Source organism: Copadichromis virginalis, linkage group LG7 (assembly GCF_057382275.1).
Source record: "Copadichromis virginalis isolate Kocher_CV1m ecotype Utaka linkage group LG7, C_Virginalis_male_GT1.1, whole genome shotgun sequence".
NCBI classification, from domain to species: domain Eukaryota; kingdom Metazoa; phylum Chordata; class Actinopteri; order Cichliformes; family Cichlidae; genus Copadichromis; species Copadichromis virginalis.
In genome coordinates, this window is record NC_140624.1 from 59,971,172 (window position 1) to 59,994,704 (window position 23,533).

Here is a 23,533-nt window from a genome sequence, read left to right on the forward strand (position 1 = left end):
TATCTCCTCATGTAATGACGAAAGAAATTAATAGAATGAAGCCTCAGTACTGGCTCTGAATCCTTTGCAGCTCATATCAGTGTTGGATGGAACAATCAAAAGTAGTAACTTCTTCAAGGACACGAAGAAGACAAATACAAGTCCAAACAAGAATATAATGGGTTAAAAACAATTCTCTGGGTTTCTATTTTTCTTAGTGCTACAGCCTAACCCCACTGAGATGCACTGGCTCTACATGATATCAGCTGTTCTGACAGTTCAACTGTTAATATTACAGCTGCACAAAACAACCAAAACGATTAACAAATATTTGCCTATGATGTCATACTGATAGTAGAGTTTAATGCGTTTCAGCTGTGCTCAGTCTAAAAAAGCTGTGCAGCCTTGTTTCCTGTCTCACAGCAAAGCCTAGTCAAAGCATCCAGCACTCATTGGCGAATTCAAACACATTGAGTCAGTAGTTGGGCAGCTGCCACTCAGGATATAATGCTACTGTTCATAACAGATGAAGCCAATTTAAATTCAGGAAGTTGTTTTTAATGATTACATTATTTTACTACATTTCTTTGTCATGTCCATATTTGTTACCTTTCTTCAAGATAAATGTAGTGTTAAAAGCAAAAAAATGTAAAATAATAATAGGAATAATATTGCTGTTGTACCATAATGCCTCTTAGGATCTTTGCTGTCATTCTCAAACAGGACTCCACCTCCACAATGAGAAATGTTACAGCTGAAGATGCAATTCTGATACAAAGCCACTGAGAATGTCCCTGTAAAGATTTGGAAATAAACAAAAAGCACAATCAAAAGCTTCTAGAGTTTCACCAAATTAAATAAAAAACATCTCAATCAGATGTCTCTGAGGGAAAGATAAAAGTATGTCTTACAGCACAAGTTTGTGAGCATGTTGTGCAATTAAAAAAATCACTGAGTCACTGACTATTTGTTGAAAGTTTCTCACATGTTATGCAACCAGTAATTACTATGACAACATAACAAACTGTATCCAGACGCTTCCACCTCTCCCCCAGGCAAATTGTTTGAATGGACAGTCACTGCTTGGTTTTACAGATATCCCCCATTTAAAGACAGAAGGACAGAATACACTATTTTTGAAGGAGCTCTTGAAGGTTTACTATCATCTCACTCTGTGTTCTCCCTGTGCCTGCGAGGGCTTCTGCCCACAGTCCAAAGACATGCATGTTAAGTTGAATTGTTATTTGTGAATGATCTCCCAGTCAGATGGAATTCCACAATCACTGGAGAACAGTGGAAAAAGGGATGACAGCAGAGCTTGCTGAGGATAAGGAATTAAAGGGTTTTTGGAGCCTGTCTCGTGTCCCGATGATGTTTTTGCTGCAAAGGGGAGGGGAAGAAGGAGTCGCTATGCCTCACAGCTTAATTACTCCAAGCAACACTGTCTTCCTTCCATTACATATGAGACACGAAGTAGGAAGAGAAACAGATTTTGTCTGCAGAGCAGGCACGAACTTTGAGTTTGAGACTCATCCCTTCAATGCAACACATGAAATTAGAAAGGAAGGCTTTGTTGCCGCTGTACAGATCATCACATCACCACAAGTGGACCACTGTCTTTGTGAACTTTAAATCTGATTCTGACAGAAGGTAAGAAATGATATGAAGAACTTCTACTGAATAACAGAGGAAACGTGAATGACTTCTGAGGAGCTGGAGTCAAATCTTAAACAAAAGCAAGAGAGAAAGAGACATAAACAAGTGGAAGTAAGTCAGGAAATTCTCTCAATTTTCATTTTATATGCAACACACACTGAATAAGTGGCTCAACCTTATTTTACACTTAACACAGAGTTTACTTTCCCTTCTGCCTTTTTATTAACTATATGTATGTTAAAGTTATTTCCTGCTTTATTTAAAAATAATGCATTACTTCAACTCTAATACATCTCTAAAAAGTAGAGAGGTTACACAGTTCATGACATTACTTTGCATTACTCTATAATGTTTGTTTGAAATGCTTTGTCACATAACTGCTAGTTCACATTCCATATACTCCTGAGAACTGAAGACAAAAATCTTTCAGTTTAACTGTTTTGTGATTTGTGCATCCACTACAGAGGACATAAAAGAATATGCTGGGTCTCAGGCGCATATGATCACATGTGGAAAAATATTTAATAAAGGCTTGCTTTGCAGAAAGTGTGTGCAATCACTTCACATTGTGGTTCAGGGAGCCTGGAAGTCATTCAGCTTTTATACTAAAGAATTATCTTGAACCTCAAGCATTTAACTCAGACTTTCAATCCATGAACTGCCTTTAAAAATGTTTGTGTTAAATATTATAAGAAGCACTCCAAGAGCCAAGACAATTCATTCTCTGTGCAGGTTTTTACTTATAATAGTATTAAATTATTTATTACTATTAAATTATTGTTAATATTTGGTTTATTTGATTTCTTCTTTTTAACACAATTTGAGGCGTTTAAGATGTTGCATTAAATACACGTTCAAAATGCAGACTTTTGCTATTTGTCCTGTTTAAACCGACTTTAATATACTTGACATCATTTTGAGTACTTTTTTTCATTTTTATGTGAACAAAGTACAGGTGCAGAATTCATTTCATTGTTCAGTAAAATTTGCTTAGTGTTAAATTTCAAGTGAAAAAGTTTTTTCCTCATGAGTGCCTTAAACAATACTGATAATATGTGACAAGCTGTGCAAGCTATAGGCTGTAGCTTCACACTGGATGGCTGAATCCCCAAGGTTTTGAATGCCTTTAACTATCCTGATAATGTCTATTTGTGACGTCTATAAGGGTATAATGTTTATGACGATGACTTTAATTACACAAAGATTATGTAGAAGAAGATAATGAATAATAAATATTGACTTGTAAATAACTGGAAACAAATAACTTTAGCTTATTATATATACTACAGTATAATTAATGAATTTATATAAAACTAACTGGGCAGCTCATTTTCTTGCTCCTGACAATACTTGCTTTAAAGATATAACATACTTTGAGGTCAAAAAGAAAGGCACATGTGAAATACAAAGCTCAAATGTAAAGCTTCACTGGAATGCAAACTTTAATGTGATATTTAAGATCCTATTTTAACAAATTTATTTCTAAACACATATAATACAGCCGAATGATTCTGATGTCTAACACACTTAAGTGTGTTTAAACATGTCACCATTTGTGGATTTGCATGACAGACTCGGATAAGTGTCTGCTTCTGTATACATCAGCTTCTCAGTCACAATAAGTTACAATTTAAGAACTAGTTCTTTTATAAGTTGTGTGTTTTGTGCAGACAACATTGATCCAACTCTGGTTAGGTGTTTTCCACGATTAAACGACTCACAGGTCAGTGTTAAGTGGCCTAACAAACACAATAAAACAAAACAAAATAACCCCATCTCTTAAAATGGTCAGGTACAAGTACTGGGTTGAATGACAGAGGAAGCTGCCTCACAAAACCTAATAACTCCAAAAGAGTTTTTATATTATGCTTGTAGCCAGACAGAGTGCAAAAACTATACAGCAATAAATTTATGACCACTCACATGTTGAACTTACTTGAGGTCAGCTTGGCCAAGTAATAGTACTTATGGCCTCTGTTGTATGGGGGAAAAACAGCTCACCAATGTCAGAACTGACCTGGCTGAGGCGACATTTAAAAAAAGAAAAATGAAAAAGATAGATGATGTAGTAACTACCATATCCTAAAGCCCAAGATAACATTGTCTTGTGTAACTGTCAGGGGAGGCTCCACTTTTCATGTTGTGTTATTGAACATTCCAAAGCTGTGACAGTATTTTTCATCACAAAAAGCAAGAGAAACAAGAAAACACAATATTCTATTATATGAGGTTGGAGCCTAGACTGGATACAGGGAACATCTTTCACTAAACTACTAAAGTGTAACTGGTCAAATATTGTTAAAATGAGCAGCAATGTTTTCACTATTTCATAATAAGCCAAAAAGGCAACTTTGAGCCTTAATATTTAGAGATACTTAAGAGATACTTAATATTTAGTGAATATCTTTTGTTCATAATGTAGACCATGAAATATGTACATGCAAAAACAGCAGGCAATGACTGAAGCTGGTTGTTGTTCTGGCGAACTTAACATATAAATACTGACTCTTATACTGATTCATCCTTATAAACCTGCTCTTTCCTCTCTGATTTTACCCTGGCTGCAAGACTTGCTGTGTAATTAAGTAGATATTAGTTGATTTGCAAGTTACCAGCCATAATTATTATTTTATTATTTTGAAAATTTTTCAAAGAGTAGTTGTATAACAGCTACCTCATCATCTTCAGAGAAAAGGTTTATTTGAAGATTTTAAGACAGGTTTCAGAACCCATCACAGTACAGAAATGGTGGTAGTGAAGGCTACAAATGATCTTCTTTTGGCCTCTGACAGTGGACTCATCTCTGTGCTTGTCCTGCTAGACTATAATGCTGACTATATATTTTATTACACGGATAAGAGCATGCTGTAGGTATTAAAAGTATTGCGTTGTAATGGGTTGAACTACATGTATCTAACAGACTTCAGTGTGGCTATGTAAATGGGAAGTCTTCTTCACACATAAAGGTTAACTATGGAGTTCCACAGGGTTCTGTGCTAGGGTCAGTTGTGTTTATATTACATACACTTCCCCTAAGCACTACAAATAGAAGGCATAATATACATTTCACTACTATGCAGATGATTACCAGATTTTTCTATCCATGAAGCCAAATAAAATACACCAATTTTGCAGGAATGTCTTAACAGCATAACGACCTGGATGACCTCTAATTTTATGCTTAAAATAACAGATAAAACTCATGTTATTGAACTCAGCCATAAAGATCTTAGAAATATGGTATCTAACTCTGGATGGCATTACCTTGCTACATTATAGGCAGCAACTTTCTGGGACAGAGCTGTGAAAATACATACACTGCCTGTATGTATATACATATGAGCTTCTGAGCACACAGAGGTGGTGATAAAGTAATTGCCTTCAACGACTAACACCAGGTCAATAACTGATGAGAGAAAACAGACCCTTGCTAAGCATCTCTGCTTCATCTCTTTCAGAAATTGTCGTAGTCTGGGAGCAGCTGAACTGTGCTATGATTCTCCCTGTGGTGGTAATGGTGAGTCTCCTGTTGCTCTCTGGACCAGAGTCAGGTCTCCAAGAAGACACTCTAGAAATTGACAACAGCAATGACATCCTAGAGAGAGAATTTATCTACGTACCAAAACGTCAAAAAAGGGCTGTTGCTGACTACAGTGCCTACCAAACAGACAAATGTTCTTATACCTTCATTGTCCCTCAGCAGAAAAACAATGGGGCAATATGTGTGAACTCCAAGGAGCCAGAGACCTTGCTGCAAAACCGTATTAATAAGCAGGAACTGGAGCTGCTCAACAGTGAGTTGCAAAAGCAGCGAAAGCAGATTGAGGCACTGCAACTGCTGATAGAGCTTGATGGGGGTGTGATTAATGAAGTCAAGCTATTGCGTAAAGAGAGCCGCAACATGAACTCCAGAGTTACTCAGCTCTACATGCAGCTGCTGCATGAGATTATTCGCAAACGAGACAATGCTCTGGAGGTGTCACAGCTGGAGACCCGTGTGCTCAACCACACAAATGAGATGGGGAGGCTAGCTGGACGGTACCAAGACCTGGATCATAAGTACCAGCATCTATCAGCCCTCGCAAGCAGCCAGAGTGCTCTCCTGGAGCAGCTTGAAGAGCAGTGTAAGCACGGAGGATACTTTTACAGAAAGGTTCAAGAGCCCAGCCGTCGTCTCCAGCCACAATCTCCTGCAATCTCCCAGCCTCCTTTACAAACACCTGAATTGTCTCCTGGTGGCTACAGACCTTTCCATCCACCCACTTACACTCGTTACACCAACTACCCCATGAATAATGAGATCCAAAATGACCAGAAAGCCAGAGCACTGCCCACAATGCCAGCCGCAACATACAGCTTCACAAATGAGCCCTCTGGTAAGTACTGGTAAGAAATGTTTGTATCTTCCTTTGAAGTCTCTAACTGAACAAACATTTGCAGTCCTGCATTCACTGAGAATATACCAACAGAGACATATTTATTGAATAACTGAATGTTCTTTTAACAAAAATGTCAGATAGTTTAGGTTACTATAGGGTAATTTCATCTTATATTAGCCAATTTGTAGAACATCTTCTGTTCGAATGATATGCATAAAGGTTTTATGGTAGCACATTTCAACATATATAATGGTTGCTATTAAATTTTAGCATCATATAACACAGATATATATTTTTTTGAAAAATGGTCTGTCAATCCCCACTTTTGAACTTTTTTTTGCAGTCTGGGGGAATGTTTGATAATAAATATCTCAAATTCTATTACAGGTGAAAGTCAGGTCATCAATATGAATTCAATGTAATTCAATACAATTTTATTTATATAATGCCAAACTGCAATAGCAGTTGTCTCAAGATGCTTTATATTGTAAGGCAAAAACCCTACAATATTACAATCTGTAACCCAAATCACAATCTGTAATTTAAGACATCAAAAAATGTTTGGATATTGGCTAGTTAAAATGTGGGGGGAAAAAGCTGAGCATGCCTGCAACTTTCATGCTGGGTTGAGCAAAAATATCATTAGATAGTATATTCCAAATAGAACTACATACTTGAGTTTATTCTTAGTCACAACAAGAAGGAAATGCAATTTTTATTCAAATCTCATGCTGGATTGTGCAAATATCTCAAACTGTACCAACATCATTACTAGCTCAGGTAGATCAGAGCAGATCAGCTACAAACTGGAAGGTTGGTGGTTTGATCCTAGTCTGCTCCAGGCTGCATGCCAAACATCCTTGGGCAAGATACAAGATACTAACCCCATGTTGCTCTCTGATGAGGGATGTGAATATTAGAAACAGCAAAGAGAAAAGTGCTTGTGTGAATGGGTGAACGAGGGAAGTTGTGTAAAAGGCTCTGAGTGCTCAGAGTAGAAAAGCGCTTTATAAGAACCAGTCCATTTTCAAATTTCAAATTCAAATTTTTATTTGTCACGTACACAGTCATACACAGTATGATATGCAGTGAAATGCTTAGACAACTGCTCATGACCTAAAGAAAAAAAACAAAGGAAAAGGCTATGAATAAGATAGGAAATAAATATGAAAAATTAAAAAGTGTAAATTTAACTAGGAAGGAATAAAATATAAAAAATTAAGGTTAAAAATGAAATAACTGTACAACACAAATTATAATGAAGGGTAAATTTAACTGGGAAAGAATAAGATAAAATATATAAATTAAAGCTGAAAATAAAATAACTGTACAACAAAATACACAATACACAGTATTACACAGTATAGAACTATATAAGAATGTATGAAGAAATATAAATAAATAAATGTATACATACACACAATAACAACAGCTGTACAAGTATTAACTGGAATCTTACCATCAAAAATATAATTGCCTATACAGCAATCACTTTATAAACTGTATAAACATACAAATGTATGTATTTGAAGATGGTGGAGCAGAAAACATTCTAAAAAAATTGATGATTTGACATTAGTGTTATAATCATTTCTAGCAAAATTATCAAACTCCAATGTTTTGTTCCATTTGGAAAGGACAACCTTTTATATTTTTGTGGTACAACTACTCATATTTTCTCAATCCAGCATTAAAGCTGAATCAAAATGGCATTTTTGTCATTTTGGGGACCACAAATTTAATGTTAAAAAGCATTCTACATGATTGTTTTACAGTATTGTGCAATTTAATTATTTATCATTCAGAAATCCTAAATAGAAATCTTCCTCACCCCCCCCCCCCCCTATATAAAAAAAACATCATTTCATGAACAGTGTGATAGTGACCCTTTGCTTTCTGTAATGTTAGAAGCACTCACATCATCCTAAGATAAAGCACAGAGACTCTGGACTTTTACATAATGATATTATATTGAACTTTCCACAGGACTGAATATTTAAAATATATATTATTCTTTCTGCTTACTCTGGTATGAATGACTGAATATATTTTAGTAAATAACACACTATTAGCAAAACACAGTGTGAAAGAATTCTAGATTAAAATTTTTAGTTCAACATACAAGTGAAGATGTTTGACCTTCATCAGGTTATAGTTAATGCTATCAGAGGAAAATATCATGTTCTCTTCGTGCACCTAACTACATTCAGTGTTAAAAGCAGAAGTTGTGCAGGTCTGAGATCAGCACCACCTTAAACACCAAAATGAATTACTGTTTATGCTCTTATATAGTGACACCAGTTACATGGATCGTGAATCCCTTTGACTTTTTGACTTTAACTTTATCAATAATACAGCTGCAGTTTTCACTGACAGTGTTTCATAAGGTACTTTAGCCTTTGTACTTTTTTCATCAGTTAATTTTGGAGTTACTATAAAGGACGGATATATAGGATGATTTGTCTGTTGTCACTGGGTGGTGCTGAGGTCTGAATCTGAGGGCAGCTCCTGTAATCACAAAGAACAGAATCATCACACACCGTGAAATTTGAAGTTTATCCCTCAAATATTAAATAAAACAAAGCCTTATATCCAGATTATCCAGTATCATTTTTATATTTAAGTTGTTTGTGCTTTTTAAAAGGAGACCTGCAAAGATGAGATGAGCAGGTTTCCAGTCCTGGTCACCTGCAAGAAAATAGAGAAACATATAGAGGTATGCAGTTTTTAAGCTGCTGCCTGAGCACTGGACAACATATATTAACGCTCTCTATATTATTTCTCTCAAAGGATGCAAGATGTACATTCAGGATTAATTCAGATAATTTTTTAACCTCAATATTTGAAACAAACTCTGTAAAAAAAAAAATCTATAAATAAATATATAGAGTTGTGCTGAAAAATTAGCTTTTTTAAAAATGTGGTATTCCTGTTCTGTTTCTCATATAAACTGTTTCAGTGCCTCATCTTCAGCTACTGGTCTGAACATCCTTCAATTAAGTGTGACCTTCAGGTTCAGAGGGTAAATTTATTCGTGTGCACAGATTTAGCTACTAAACATGGCTTTCCCCAACAGCTGATTGCTCATCTTAGCTGGCTAGCTAAGGACATTGATTACAGATTAGCTTACAAACACATTTAACTTACTGAAAAAGTGTGCCAGGGCCTTGGGTCCTTCTCTTAGTTAGTCCAGGTTATTCCAGAACACCTCACGACGTCAGTTTAAAATATTCAATTGTGGTTATGGAAAATCAACACTGAATCTCCTCACAGCATTCCCGTCTATCTGCCATTCCCAAACAGAGATACGCAAGTTTCTCCAAGAAAGCAGCTACCATCAAAGCTATCATGATGATGTTACACCCCAAATTCACATCATGTAGTTGGTAATTAGAATAGAACTTATGAGAAAAAAATGCTTCAATACAAATCGGTGATGAAGACTACTAATAATGGCAGAACGCATCTTTGGGAAAAACTTTTTTTTTTTTTTTTTTTTTTAAGAATAGTCCCATCCACTAATATGGAGGCCAAGGGGATAACAGACAAATTTTGGCTTCATTGTTGGGGAGATGTTAGGTTGATCACATTTTCTATGGTCAATGGTTTATATACAAGTTACGATGCTGTGTAAAATGTAAAGAAAAAAAAATGTAATGTGTGTAATATGACTTCTTCTTTTAATACTCTCTAAAGTGTATGGGAACTAAAGAAACCAGTTGCTGTAATTTTAAAGAAGAATGTTTCCCATTCTCACTTAATGTAGGACTTCATTTCATAATATGCTAAATGTTTTAGTGGGTGACAGATCTAAACTGCATTTGACTGAGCAAATCTTACCTCTCATTGATTTTCAGATACAGCCACCCTACTCTACTCAGTGTTTATTCCCAACTGACAATTTTCTGCAGTTATTTTCCCCTCTCTTCTTTTGCCCCCAATGGATGACAGGAGTTGCCCTACCTAAAGTGAGTTCTGTTGGAGGGTGAATCCCGTGTAAAAGTAAGGGTTTTCCTCTGACCATTACCAGTAGGCGGTAGGTGAAGTGTCTTGCCCAAGGACACAACAACCAAGACAGACAGAGCTGGCAACCTTCCAGTTACAAGATGAGCTTCCCAATCCCATGAACCACGGTTGCCACGGGTTCTCCAGCTTCAGCCCACAGTCCAAAGACATGTAGTTAGTGGGGTTAGGTTAATTGATAATTGTAAATTGACCATAGTTGTAAATGTAAATACTTGTCTATGTGTTAGCTCTGCAACAGACTGGCGATCTGTTCAGGGTGTATCCTGCTTCTCGCCCTAAGACAGCTCAGATAGGTCCCAGCCACCCTGTGACCCTGAATTGGATAAACAGAAGAGAATGGATGGATGGTTGACAAGTGGTTGCTCATAGATCACTGGCTCTTTTAGGTTCTGTCTTTAATAGAATAAAGAGAATTCCACTAATTTTGTGTAATACCTTCTATCATTCCACAGAGGGAAAAAAGTGAGATATAATTTAAGAATAGCTGTGTTCCCATGTGTGCGCTGTGACTACAAAGAAGGTTTTGCCCACAGTACTGTTTATTCTTGCCAGCAGCAAACAGACTGGAAAGTATTTGTCATATTTCGTAGAGACAACACGTGATCAGGAGTGACTCACTTTTCCAGGAACCCTCCATCTGTATATTTTTCTATTGCACTTCATGTCTCCATGTGTGTTGTGTGCACAGGTTGTTAAAACTATAATAATGATGAAGCCAGCATGTCACTAAAAATGAGCCTATGATGATCACACACCAGATGCAATTGTATTACCCTTCATTCTCTGCCTTCTACAGGACATTTCAGAGATTGTCTGGAGGCTCTGGAGAGTGGATATACCAGCAGTGGAATGTACCTCTTAAAACCAGACAAAAGCAATCAACTTATGCAGGTCTGGTGTGACCAGAGACAAGACCCTGGTGGCTGGATCGTTATTCAGAGACGTCAGGATGGCTCTGTCAACTTTTTTAGGAACTGGGACACTTACAAGGTAATAAGTTATAGTAGCACCCAAGATTGTACTTATGAGGTTGTATGTGCTGTCTAGATACACTGAAGATACTACGAATCAAAACTGTTAGCCGCAAATGCATTAAATATCGATGGAGCATTGCATTTTAGTAATTGAAACCTCAGTCTTTCTTAAAATGGGAAATAAATGCAGAACTATAGTAGTGCTGTTGCTAATGTAAAGAATGTCTGCCCAACACCATATACAGGGAGTGCAGAATTATTAGGCAAGTTGTATTTTTGAGGAATAATTTTATTATTGAACAACAACCATGTTCTCAATGAACCCAAAAAACTCATTAATATCAAAGCTGAATGTTTTTGGAAGTAGTTTTTAGTTTGTTTTTAGTTTTAGCTATTTTAGGGGGATATCTGTGTGTGTAGGTGACTATTACTGTGCATAATTATTAGGCAACTTAACAAAAAACAAATATATACCCATTTCAATTATTTATTTTTACCAGTGAAACCAATATAACATCTCCACATTCACAAATATACATTTCTGACGTTCAAAAACAAAACAAAAACAAATCAGCGACCAATATAGCCACCTTTCTTTGCAAGGACACTCAAAAGCCTGCCATCCATGGATTCTGTCAGTGTTTTGATCTGTTCACCATCAACATTGCGTGCAGCAGCAACCACAGCCTCCCAGACACTGTTCAGAGAGGTGTACTGTTTTCCCTCCTTGTAAATCTCACATTTGATGATGGACCACAGGTTCTCAATGGGGTTCAGATCAGGTGAACAAGGTGGCCATGTCATTAGTTTTTCTTCTTTTATACCCTTTCTTGCCAACCACGCTGTGGAGTACTTGGACACGTGTGATGGAGCATTGTCCTGCATGAAAATCATGTTTTTCTTGAAGGATGCAGACTTCTTCCTGTACCACTGCTTGAAGAAGGTGTCTTCCAGAAACTGGCAGTAGGACTGGGAGTTGAACTTGACTCCATCCTCAACCCGAAAAGGCTCCACAAGCTCATCTTTGATGATACCAGCCCAAACCAGTACTCCACCTCCACCTTGCTGGCGTCTGAGTCGGACTGGAGCTCTCTGCCCTTTACAAATCCAGCCACGGGCCCATCCATCTGGCCCATCAAGACTCACTCTCATTTCATCAGTCCATAAAACCTTAGAAAAATCAGTCTTGAGATATTTCTTGGCCCAGTCTTGACGTTTCAGCTTGTGTGTCTTGTTCAGTGGTGGTCGTCTTTCAGCCTTTCTTACCTTGGCCATGTCTCTGAGTATTGCACACCTTGTGCTTTTGGGCACTCCAGTGATGTTGCAGCTCTGAAATATGGCCAAACTGGTGGCAAGTGGCATCTTGGCAGCTGCACGCTTGACTTTTCTCAGTTCATGGGCAGTTATTTGGCGCCTTGGTTTTTCCACACGCTTCTTGCGACCCTGTTGACTATTTTGAATGAAACGCTTGATTGTTCGATGATCACGCTTCAGAAGCTTTGCAATTTTGAGACTGCTGCATCCCTCTGCAAGATATCTCACTATTTTTGACTTTTCTGAGCCTGTCAAGTCCTTCTTTTGACCCATTTTGCCAAAGGAAAGGACGTTGCCTAACAATTATGCACACCTGATATAGGGTGTTGATGTCATTAGACCACACCCCTTCTCATTACAGAGATGCACATCACCTAATATGCTTAATTGGTAGTAGGCTTTCGAGCCTATACAGCTTGGAGTAAGACAACATGCATGAAGAGGATGATGTGGACAAAATACTCATTTGCCTAATAATTCTGCACTCCCTGTATGAGTCTGGGTATTCTTAGTGTATAATTAAAAATAAACATGTAGAGAAAAAAGTAGCTCTCAGCTGAACTCCACTTTATAAATCACTGTGTTCTGAGATTAAGGATAATCTGACTCTAACTGTTCATATAGTCAGCAGTCAGATACAAAACATTTTTCAGAGGAATCTCATTTTTGGCAGTGTAGCATGCAGCAACTAGCTTGAGAGGGAAGGGCAGGGGGTTTATAGCTTTTTGTAATAAATAAAAATTTTCAGTAATGTTATGCAACGCTTGCATTGTGTGACATTTGAGAGAACTCATAACATATTATTAAACTGAGATTCAAGGGTCACACCTAAAATTGGACTTTAAGAAAACAAGCTGTTAGGCAAACCCATCTCATTGTGTAACATGACTAATTGTAAGAAAAACTCAGTAAAATGAAATACAGTATATGAGTTCACAACAGCAGAGAAGAAATCAGTTCCAGTGGTCTCAAAATTCTCAGTGTTGCTGCCAACACAGTGATCCAAAAATGTTATAAGCATGCTGTGTTTCCATGTAGTCATGAATGGTGCTCGATAATAGACAAATATAAATGCATAAGGTAGAAGCCCTTATTGCCAAACATCTTGTGACCTAAAGTCATCTTGTGACCTAAAGTCAGCCGAGTTCTCTTCTCAGTCTCAAGATAAAGGGCGATCGTGGCTCAAGAGTTGGGAGTTCGCCTTGTAATCGGAAGGTTGCCGGTTCGAGCCCCGGCTTGGACAGTCTCGGTCGTTGTGTCCTTGGGCAAGACACTTCACCCCCTGGTGGTGGTCAGAGGGCCCGGTGGCGCCAGTGTCCGGCAGCCTTGCCTCTGTCAGTGTGCCCCAGGGTGGCTGTGGCTACAATGTAGCTTGCCATCACCAGTTTGTGAATGTGTGTGTGAATGGGTGGATGACTGGATGTGTAAAGCGCTTTGGGGTCCTTAGGGACTAGTAAAGCTCTATACAAATACAGGCCATTTACCATTTACTATTTCCAAGCCAACAATTCCTCTAATGCAACATTGATGAGTCAACAAAGCACTTTTTTTAGATGCTCACAGTTGGAGAGAAGAGGCCTCTCTTCTGACTTAATCCATGTTCTCGTTCATGTACTTTATACCTGATCAATTCAGTGTCTCTCTCCTTCCACAGCAAGGTTTTGGAAACATTGATGGTGAATACTGGTTGGGCCTAGACAACATCTTTTGGCTGACAAACCAGGGCATCTACAAGCTTTTAGTGACGCTGGAAGACTGGACTGGACGGAAGACCTTTGCAGAATATGCTAGCTTTCGTGTAGAGTCAGAAGCTGATTTCTACAGGCTACGACTGGGCCGATACCACGGCAATGCTGGAGACTCTCTAACCTGGCACAATGGAAAGCACTTTACCACACTGGATAGGGACCATGATGTCTACGCAGGTAAGTGGGTTCCCGTAAAAGACAAGGTGATCACACCTTCTGGTAGATTTCTCTTTCACACACTCTACAGTTGTTATTAGTAGTTACTAACATCTCTTAATAGTTTCTACACTCTTGTAGATTGGTTTGCAGGGACATTCACTTATCCAAAAATACTGGATACAACAATTGCTTTTTGCTTATTGCTTTGTTATACACTTCAATTAGGATCTGATCTCTCTTTCCCCAAACCACAGGCTTGTGTTGTGTACACAATTTTTCTATGGTGGTATTTCTAGAACAGGAATTTCAGACCTGTACCTCTTTTTCCCATCTCCAGAGCCTCTCTGTGAGAAAAAAAGGAATATGAAAATTAATGAATATGAAAGATGTCATTTTATGGACTTCCACTGTCATGTACAAAATTTTAAATGGGAAGCCCAACATGGCAGTCTTAAAGAAAGCGACACTCTACTTACAATTCAAGGAAAGTTGAAGGAAGCTGTGACTGTGTGGAAAGACCCTGTTGAATTCCTCATTAAGTTATGTGAAGATGTAAAAAAAAAGGAGGAACTCACAGCAGAGTTTAACCGGAAAGTACAAGAAAATGCGCATCATATGGAAGTAACTGAAAAACAAATTGGAGAAATAGAGGGGGACGTGGACGGAGCGGTGGAATGTTCTCTCACGGCTTCTCAGAAGCCAAATATAAAGATGAGCAAAATGTCTGACCTCGAAGATGGTTCCTGATGTAATATGATCACGATATTCCAGAGGTTGCAGATTGCACTGCCACTGTAACTTTTGTTGAAAATCTAATTAAGTCAGAGCTGGCTGAAAACAGCATGCTAAACTGAGAGTGAGACCTAGGAATAGAACGAGTACAAGGGGTCCTCGCACAGGGCCTCCAAGCACACCTCCTTGCTCTGTAGTGGTCCAGTTTATTCGATATTGTCAGGGTTCCTGGGTCGTTGACCCAGTGCTTTCAGTTTTGACACGTTCAGTTTATTCTTCACACTCATGGTTTTCACTTCCTGTTTTCTGTGCCAGCATGTTGCCTTTGTATTGTGTTCCACTGATTTCCATGTATCATTAGTAGGGCTGCCACAAACGATTATTTTGATAGTCGACTAGTCACCGATTATTTTTGCGATTAGTCGACTAATCAGATCATGCATCCATTGGACGTAAAACGTACAGCTTATTGCACCAGCATGCATCTGCTCTTATATAACTATCATTTAACAAGTGTTTAAGGTATGTGCTAACTAAAAATAAAGACAAGATGATAGTTTATTAAATTTTAATGAAATTTGCAGATTGTTTCGGTGAAGTTTAATAAACTCCTTGCTATCTAAAATATAACAGGACACTGGAGTATATTCTCGAGTATCTCACACTTCTGATAATCAGTTGTCTGCTTGACGTTTATTCAGCTGTGTAAAAACTATAACTTTAATCTCTACCAAACTGATTTACTCAGGAACAAATAAAATACTAAAAAAAGCCAAACAATAAAATTTTTAAGTTATCTAAGTGACTTATGTATGTTTAACCCGAGTAGCGAAAGACTGCGGTGGGTTTGAAAATGATTTGCCGGGAGTCTGGTGTTCTCACGGGCTCTAGTGAGCCTTGCCCCCAGCTAACTATCGAGCTAGTGGGTAACAGACGTCTCCGAAAACGTCGGAGCGCTTTTGAAAATATGTGGTGTCTTGATAAACTGAGCAGATATTTGAGGTTTACACAGCCACATTCTCACCTGAAAATATGTTAAACGTTTATTTTGTGACCCAGAAAGAATAATAAGAGTAATATTAAAACTAACTAGCTGCCGCCATTGTTGGAAACTGAGCTGGGCTGCGCTATGAATTCTGGGACAGAGCTGCTACTTCTTCTTCTTCGGGGTTTTAACAGCAGCTGGCATCCTTGTACATGCAGTGCTGCCATCTTCTGTTTCAGTCCGTTATTACACTCTTAAATCCTGCTACTTATTCCTGCGTCTTTTGTGATCTTACAAAGCTTCAAACGACGCGTTGACTATTAAATCAGTCGTCGACGATTTTGATAGTCGACGTAATCGTGACTAGTCGACTAATCGTGGCAGCCCTAATCATTAGTCAGACTAAGTTCAGCTATGTACTCACCAGTTTCTAATCACTCATCATCCAGCGTGTATTTAAGTCCTCAGTTCCCACCAGTTCATTGTTGTGTCATTGTAGATGTTATGTTGTCGTTCCCGCCTGTGTTCAGTTGTTCAGCCAGCCATTCAGTCGTTCAGTCAGTCAGTCCTTTTGTTCCTGCGCTGTTCGTTCATTCGCTCCAATAAAATATCATCATCCTGCATCGTGAGTCCTGCGTTTGGGTCATCTCTTCTTCGCCTCCACACACAACCTCTGACAGATATGTAGTCAAAGAATAGAATCCTCCATGCAGCTCAGACTAAGAAGATAATGGTCCAAAAGTGGTTGTATCTTGATCATGATACACACAAAAAGCCACCTACAACTTGGATGGTATCCAAAGAAGGTATCCTGCTCCCTTTGGACTTTGGCAGCCGAATTATATGACTTAAAATTAATATTCTCCCCAAATTATTCTTTTCTTTTCTCAGTATTACCCATAAACAGAAATAAACCTAAACACCAATGTAGAGCCTGGAATAAAAATATCTCACAATTCATTTGGAATAATAAGAAACCCAAAGTGAAATTCTCTACCCTGTTTCTGAGGAGATGGGGGTAAGGCTCTGCCTTTATTACTTACTTTCTCAGTTACTGTCACTTTATGTTTGTGTAATCCATATTATGTAGCCAATTAATGTAGCCAACCATTACAGTCAATGTCTGTTTGTGTTGATAAAGAAATTAAGGCATCCAAGCAATGGGTAAATATGGGAAGAAAAACCTGTTAACTTTAGGATGAGGCAAAATTGTTTAGGCGGCCAACATATAAATCTGACTTTGCACCAGCAGTACAAGACAGCAGGTTCTACCAGTGGTTTTCTTTAGAGATTACCTCCATATATGTAAGCTCCTTAAACACTGGGAACTGCGATTTTAAAACCTTATTTCAAACATACCGCTTGAAAATAACTGGAATTTTATAGATATTCAAAGAACGATGGGAAAAGGAACTGGATATTGGTAATCTGTCTGGAAAGTACAGCCATCATCTAGAAATTCCTGGACTTACAAAGACTTTTGTTGGAAAAACATAAATTGCTTCTTTATAATCTAATTTTATAATCTAAAAAAAACATCTAAACATATTCTGGTCTTGTATCTATTCAAACTTTTTTGAATGAAGTATCAGTAATCCAATGTCTTGGATTTTAACTTTTTGTGCAATAATCATTATTAAATTTTAATCTGTCGATAATTGTCCCATGATCACTTGTTTCTTCTTTTCCTGTGTATGTGTTCCTGTTTTTCTGTTCACAATTTGAAAAAAAGAAATATTTTAATTTTTACTTTAATTGTGGTGGAAGGAATTGAAATATACACACAAATGGCTCATCTTTAGATCTTCAAGCTATGGATTCCAAATGGAGGAAAACCAAGAACTTAATAGTGCAGGGAATCATCAGTTTTCTTTCAACGCTAATGCTGCAGTCTTTCTCGTATATCAGGTCTACTGATGGACAAAATTGAAACTGTCTTAATTGTCTTTATCATATTTAAAGCCGTTAGGCTACTAGCTGTTTTATTTAGTGTACATACCAATTGGTCTTATTTGCTTGTGTTATTTGTGTTTCCAGGGAATTGTGCCCACTATCAGAAGGGAGGATGGTGGTATAATGCCTGTGCTCATTCCAATCTGAACGGTGTGTGGTACAAAGGTGGGCATTACCGCAGCCGCTATCAGGATGGGGTCTACTGGGCTGAGTTCAGAGGAGGAGCTTATTCTCTGAAAAAAGTGACCATGATGATAAGACCCAATGGAAATACCTTCCAATAATTGCTCAGTATGTTGAAACTTATATTTAACAAGATGTTTCCACCAAAGGGATTCTGTATCACAAGACCAGGCACCATTGGTTGATTTTCAAAGCTTCTTTTGGTTGTTATACATTCACAATGCCAAGACGTGGCAGAACTTGTTCATTTCATTTGTCCTACATGTAATGCTTTTATTCATGTTCTTGTGCTCATAAAGTTATACTGCACACAAATAAAAAGATTACAACCTTGCATGTAATGAATGTAAGATGATGCCTGCATTCCTTTCTCAATGCAGGCTGTTAACGATGTAGTGTTTAAAGGCTTTTTTCCCCATCAGAACAAAATCCACAGTTACATATCAGTGAAAAAGAACCAAGAAATTGACATCCAGAAATGTTAATTTCTTGATTGCTGGCAAAAAAAACTTGTACTTCTCAATATTCATGGAATTTGTAATACTCGTTAAGTATAAAAAAATATGTGCTCTTTGACATAATGTTTTCTTTGATTCTTCCGATGTGCCTAGCGGAATTTGAACTGTTTTGAACAAAAAGAAAAAGTATACATATAAGTCTGGAATGGAGGCCGGGCTTGGAAATCTAAAACTTACTTAAAAGAAAATAAAAGAATCTAAAGCAGATTGTGTTAAACTAATGCTGAGACACAGATAGCAGACTCACCAAGGTAAGGAATACAGGGCACCATCTTCAGGGAGCGAATATATTCCCTCATGCGGGTGTAATTCTCTTCCTTGGATGTCAGATAGTTTAGCTTCTCAAACGTGGCCTTGTCTTTCCGACTGATCAGCTACAACAGACAGGAAACAATAACACATACATAATTTTCTATTTTCATGTAGAACCTTTTACTTAAGTGGGAACAGAAGCATTGACAGACTGGAGTGCTTTCTAAAGACCAACAGGTTTATTGATATTATGAACTCAGTTGTTTCTATTGGTCATCCTGACTGATCCAGACACATATGACAAAATCTGGCTTTTTTAATGTCAAAATGAGACCCAAACATTTTCCCAAGCACAAAGTCAATTTTTTGGCAGTAATACTCGATATCAACATTACAAAAAAAATTTTGGTGAAGAGAAAAATGACTAATTCTTTTGTAAGGCAATTGTCCAGCTGTTCTAATCAAGGTATGCAGAAGAGCTCTGAGCTCAGATGTAGTTCTTCTCCCTAAGCTAAGAAAATGAACCTGAGGCTGCAATAAAGGGACAGATGGGCATAGGCTCACCAAAAACTATACAATTAAAAAAGGTTCTCTGGTTCGACAAGTTTCCTGGTCTGTTATCACAATCAAATAGATAGATCATAAACATGTATTGCTCATTCATAAAGAAGAAAGCTTTGGAACTATCCCGACTAGTGAAGAGAGTGTAGTTTCAACAACACTGATTTCCTCCCGAGATCTTCAGAGCCATTGAAAGGAATGAATTAAAGGCTCTGGAGGTCCCTGTATATGCACGTAAACCTGTGTCAAAAAGTTCAATGAACTCAGATACACACGGAATGTTTTCCTTCATTGTGTGGTTTAACTTAATGCAGCTCTAGGCTTCGTTTCTATTGGTCACAGATTAATAATGAGATTAACCCATGGATTAATAATGGGATGTCACTCAAGTTCATATGTGTGTGAAGGCAGACAAGCAAATACTTTTGGCAAAAGAGTCACACATAGTTAGACATTCCCTGCTAAAGTTAAACAATCATGTGACTGACTGGTCAGCAGGTTGAGTAATTTCTTGGAGTAATTTATGCCTCTCTAATTGTATGCGATCAACCCTTCCACCCATTAAACCAGGTCCCCAGTCATCAGATCTGTCTACTGTTCCAAAAGACTATCATGATTTAGGACAGAGGTCAGCAACCTGTGGCTCATGAGCCATGGGCTAGAATTAGGGTTAACTGTAACCCTATGTATTAATAGGGCAGGTAGAAGAATTACCAAGGACTTCGGAAAAAGAGAAGAACCATGTGGAATTGGAATGACCTTACACTTGTCTCACCTTAATAAATGACCACCGTATTGAAACTGCAATGTGCAGAAGACAGACTACAAAATGCTCAAATCTTAATCTTAATTCATCTCAAAAGTGTTCTAACACCGTTGTTGTATGGAGGTCATTTAAATGAGAACAGCCTATGAAAAATATTACTTCATTATAAAGCTTGGAATTTTAAAGGAGGAGAAGGAACATTTAGGACCAGATTTACAAACATTAGCAGCAGCACAACCGCTGAATTTACAAAAGAAGCAGTGTCAATTCTATGACAAAGTTGTGAACAGGAGTATTTTTTGGCTGACCTTATGGCATATGTATTTATAAGTTTTATTTTCATGAGGAGAATATTTAAACAAATTATGCAAACGTGAATTACAAAGTCTGTGGAACACAATTTAATGCTATCCTACGCTAAAGAAAGCAATAAAGGAAGCACAGAAGCTCCTTTCCTTAGTGTTTGGAGAGCTGGAACAGCTCTTATTAAGGCTGCCATACAGCTACTTTCAGGTCACATCTCTCAGTTAGGAACCTTCCTAAGTAAAATGGACTATTAGAATGCAACGTGAACTTGACACAAGGACAAGAGCTAAACATGGAAACATGACTGACTGGGGAGACAAGACTACTCAGACAGGGCACAGACGGGGCAGACAGACAAAGACACAAGACTATAGAAACAGTCAGGGATCCTAAAAGTGAACTACAACCTATAATCAAGAGAAACATCCATCCATCTTCTTTCGCTTATCTGGGGCCAGGTCACGGGGGCAGCAGCCTAAGCAGGGAAGCCCAGACAGTCCTCCCTTTCCCCGGTCACCATCTCCAGCTTGTCCAGGGGGACACTAAAGCGTTCCCAGGTCAGCCGAGAGATACAATCTCTCCAGCGTGTCCTGGGTCTGCCCCAGGGCCTCCTCCCGGTGGGACATGCCTGAAACACCTCAACTGGCTCCTTTTAATATGGACGAGCAGCCGCTCTACTCTGAGCTCCTCCCGGATGGCCGTACTTCTCACCCTATCTCAGAGAGGTTAGCCACCCTTTGGAGTAGGCTCATTTCCCTCGCTTGTATCCGCAATCTCATTCTTTCTTTCACTGCCCACAGCTAATGACCATAGGTAGGAACATAGATCAACCGGTAAATTGAGAACTTCGCTTTTACATTCAGCTCATCACTCCAGCTGCAGCACCAATCAATCTAAAGGGCAGCCCTGGCGGAGTCCATCACCCACCATAAATGAGTCTGACTTATTGCTGGCTATGGGACAAAGCTCTTGCAACGGTTGTATAAGGATCGAATGGCCTGTAGCACTGGGCCAGATGCTCCATATTCCTGAAGCACCTCCCACAGGACACTCCAAGGGACACGGTCGAATGCCTTCTCCAGGTCCACAAAACACATGTAGACTGGTTGGGCAAACTTCCATGTACCCTCAAGTATCCTCAAGAGGGTAAAGAGGTAGTCTAGTGGTCCACGACCAGGACAAAAACGACATTGTTCCTCCTGTATCCAAGGTTTGACTAACTGTCCAGCATCCTGCCCGGCCAACTGATCCAACTCACCACCAGGTGGTGCAGTTACTCTGAACCATCATTTGGCACATAAGTGCAGACAACAGTCAGGACCGTTTCCTCGCACCAAAGGCGCAGAGAACAAACCCCCTTGTCCACCGGGAGAAACCCCAACATACAAGCAGCAAGTTGAGGGGATACTAGGATACCCACCCCAGCCCGCAGCCTCTCAACCAAGGGCAACTCCAGACTGGGACAGAGTCCAGCCCCTCTCCAGGAGACTAGTTCCAGAGCCGAAGCCATGCGATGAGGTGAGCCCGACTATATCTAGCCGGTACCTTTCCACCTCACACACTAACTCAGGCTCCTTTCCCACCAGAGAGGTGACATTCCATATCCCAATTGCTAATCTTGGTAGCTGAGGCCCACCAGGGCCTCCCCTCCTGGCTAGCGCCAAACACACATTGCACACGACCCCTATGGCACCTCCTGCAGGCAGTGGGCCTACAGAAGGAAGGGCTCATGTCCCTTTTTTGGGTTGTGCCTGGCCTGGCCCAATGGACTAAGGCCCGGCCACCAGACGCTCACCCTAGGGCACTCTCCCCAGGCCTGGCTCCAGGGCGCAGCTCTGCTAACCCTATCCCAGGTATGGTGAACTGTTCCCTTGATTGTATACTTTTAGGGGTTGATTTGCTCTGGGTCTGTTCCCTCACCCAGGACCAATTTGCCATGGGTGACCCTATCAGGGGGCAAAAGCCCCCCAACAACATGGCCCCTGGGATCCCTAGGATACACAAACCCCTCCACCACAATAAAGCAGTGATTCATGGACGGGCAACAAATAACAAAATACAAGTCAAAACACTGGGTCAAAGTGTCGTATAAATACATTAACTGGTAATACCATATGTTAGTTAAGTTTAATACAAGTTCAAAAGAGAACGGCAATTGACCTACGATAAATAGATACCCATGACAGGTAAATGTCATCACTGGCACACAGTAGCATCTAATTTAAAGAACAAACAAAAAACAACATATTCATGACTTGTCAAAACTATGAATTACAGAAGTAAGACTTTAAGGCATGCACAAAGCTGAAATCTTACCGCCCAGGTTTTGCTGAGTCTGAAGATCGGCGCACTCTGCAGAGCAGAAACCACGGACACCAGAGAATGGAGATTGTTCAACTCCAACAGTTTCTGTAAACAAGAGCGATTATAAAAGACATGTTAGGAACAGGATAGGAATGCGTAAAGTAACTTAGTTTTCCTTTAATTTTAATTGGTTATTAGGCTTTATTAGGCATTATTAGTGATTACCAATTATGGTACTAATTACTAATGAAGAAAAAAAAATACCACACCACAACAAAACAAATTCCAATTATTACTTGGATAAAGTACCAAGATGCGGAGTAAAAATACAATTTAAAAAAAAAAGTCTTATTTACAAATTACAAATTATTTAAAGGTTATATTCAACTAAGAATAGCAAAAAAGACAACTTCACTAAAATATGAACACTGAGAAATTTGCTTCTTGCAACATTTGCGCTCATTTTAAATTTAACAGCCACTGTGTTATATCACCTTGTCCTTTAAAAAAAACTGTACATGTTTAAAGGTCTGAGGGACTGAAGTCCCTCCAAGCTATCTCTGAGTGACAAACAGACAACTACACACTCTCACATAACTATAGCATTGTCCCCTCATCTTTCACTAGAAACATGAGGGGACAATGCTAATCACTGCACCACCGAGACACCCTGCTATATAAATCTTTTTCTCTCCCAAATAAATTTGTATTTTTTGGGAAATAAGATGTGCATACTGA

The 23,533-nt window shown here is 38.8% G+C and overlaps 2 protein-coding genes across 4 annotated transcripts in view; one reads left to right on the top strand and one right to left on the bottom strand.

Moving 5' to 3' along the window:
- Positions 1-23,533, bottom strand: part of LOC146706380 (ras-specific guanine nucleotide-releasing factor RalGPS1-like) — an 86,506-nt gene that overhangs the window by 27,990 nt on the left and 34,983 nt on the right. For both annotated transcript variants that reach the window (XM_085464529.1, XM_085464528.1), the window contains 2 exons: positions 22,808-22,900; positions 18,854-18,980 (listed from right to left, as the gene is read on the bottom strand). In XM_085464529.1, the coding sequence (XP_085320655.1) occupies positions 18,854-18,980; positions 22,808-22,900 (220 nt within the window). The remainder of the gene's footprint in view (positions 1-18,853; positions 18,981-22,807; positions 22,901-23,533) is intronic.
- Positions 1,451-18,728, top strand: LOC146706381 (angiopoietin-related protein 2-like). Of its 2 annotated transcripts, none has more exons than XM_085464527.1 (5): positions 1,451-1,746; positions 5,094-6,011; positions 10,837-11,030; positions 13,983-14,253; positions 17,990-18,728. In XM_085464527.1, exons 2-5 carry the CDS (start codon positions 5,129-5,131, stop codon positions 18,187-18,189), a joined length of 1,548 nt encoding a protein of 515 aa, XP_085320653.1. In that variant the 5' UTR covers positions 1,451-1,746; positions 5,094-5,128; the 3' UTR covers positions 18,190-18,728. The 2 variants fall into 2 exon arrangements, with proteins under 2 accessions (XP_085320653.1, XP_085320652.1); XM_085464526.1 differs by having other exon boundaries at positions 1,451-1,629.

What these genes read in the sequence shown, in the direction of transcription:
- LOC146706381 (XM_085464527.1), top strand. Translation starts at nt 5,129, where the DNA reads ATGATTCTCCCTGTGGTGGTAATGGTGAGTCTCCTGTTGCTCTCTGGA. An exon ending in GGAACTGGGACACTTACAAG is followed by an intron (nt 11,031 to 13,982) that starts GTAATAAGTTAT and finishes CTCCTTCCACAG; the next exon opens with CAAGGTTTTGGAAACATTGA. An exon ending in GGACCATGATGTCTACGCAG is followed by an intron (nt 14,254 to 17,989) that starts GTAAGTGGGTTC and finishes TTGTGTTTCCAG; the next exon opens with GGAATTGTGCCCACTATCAG.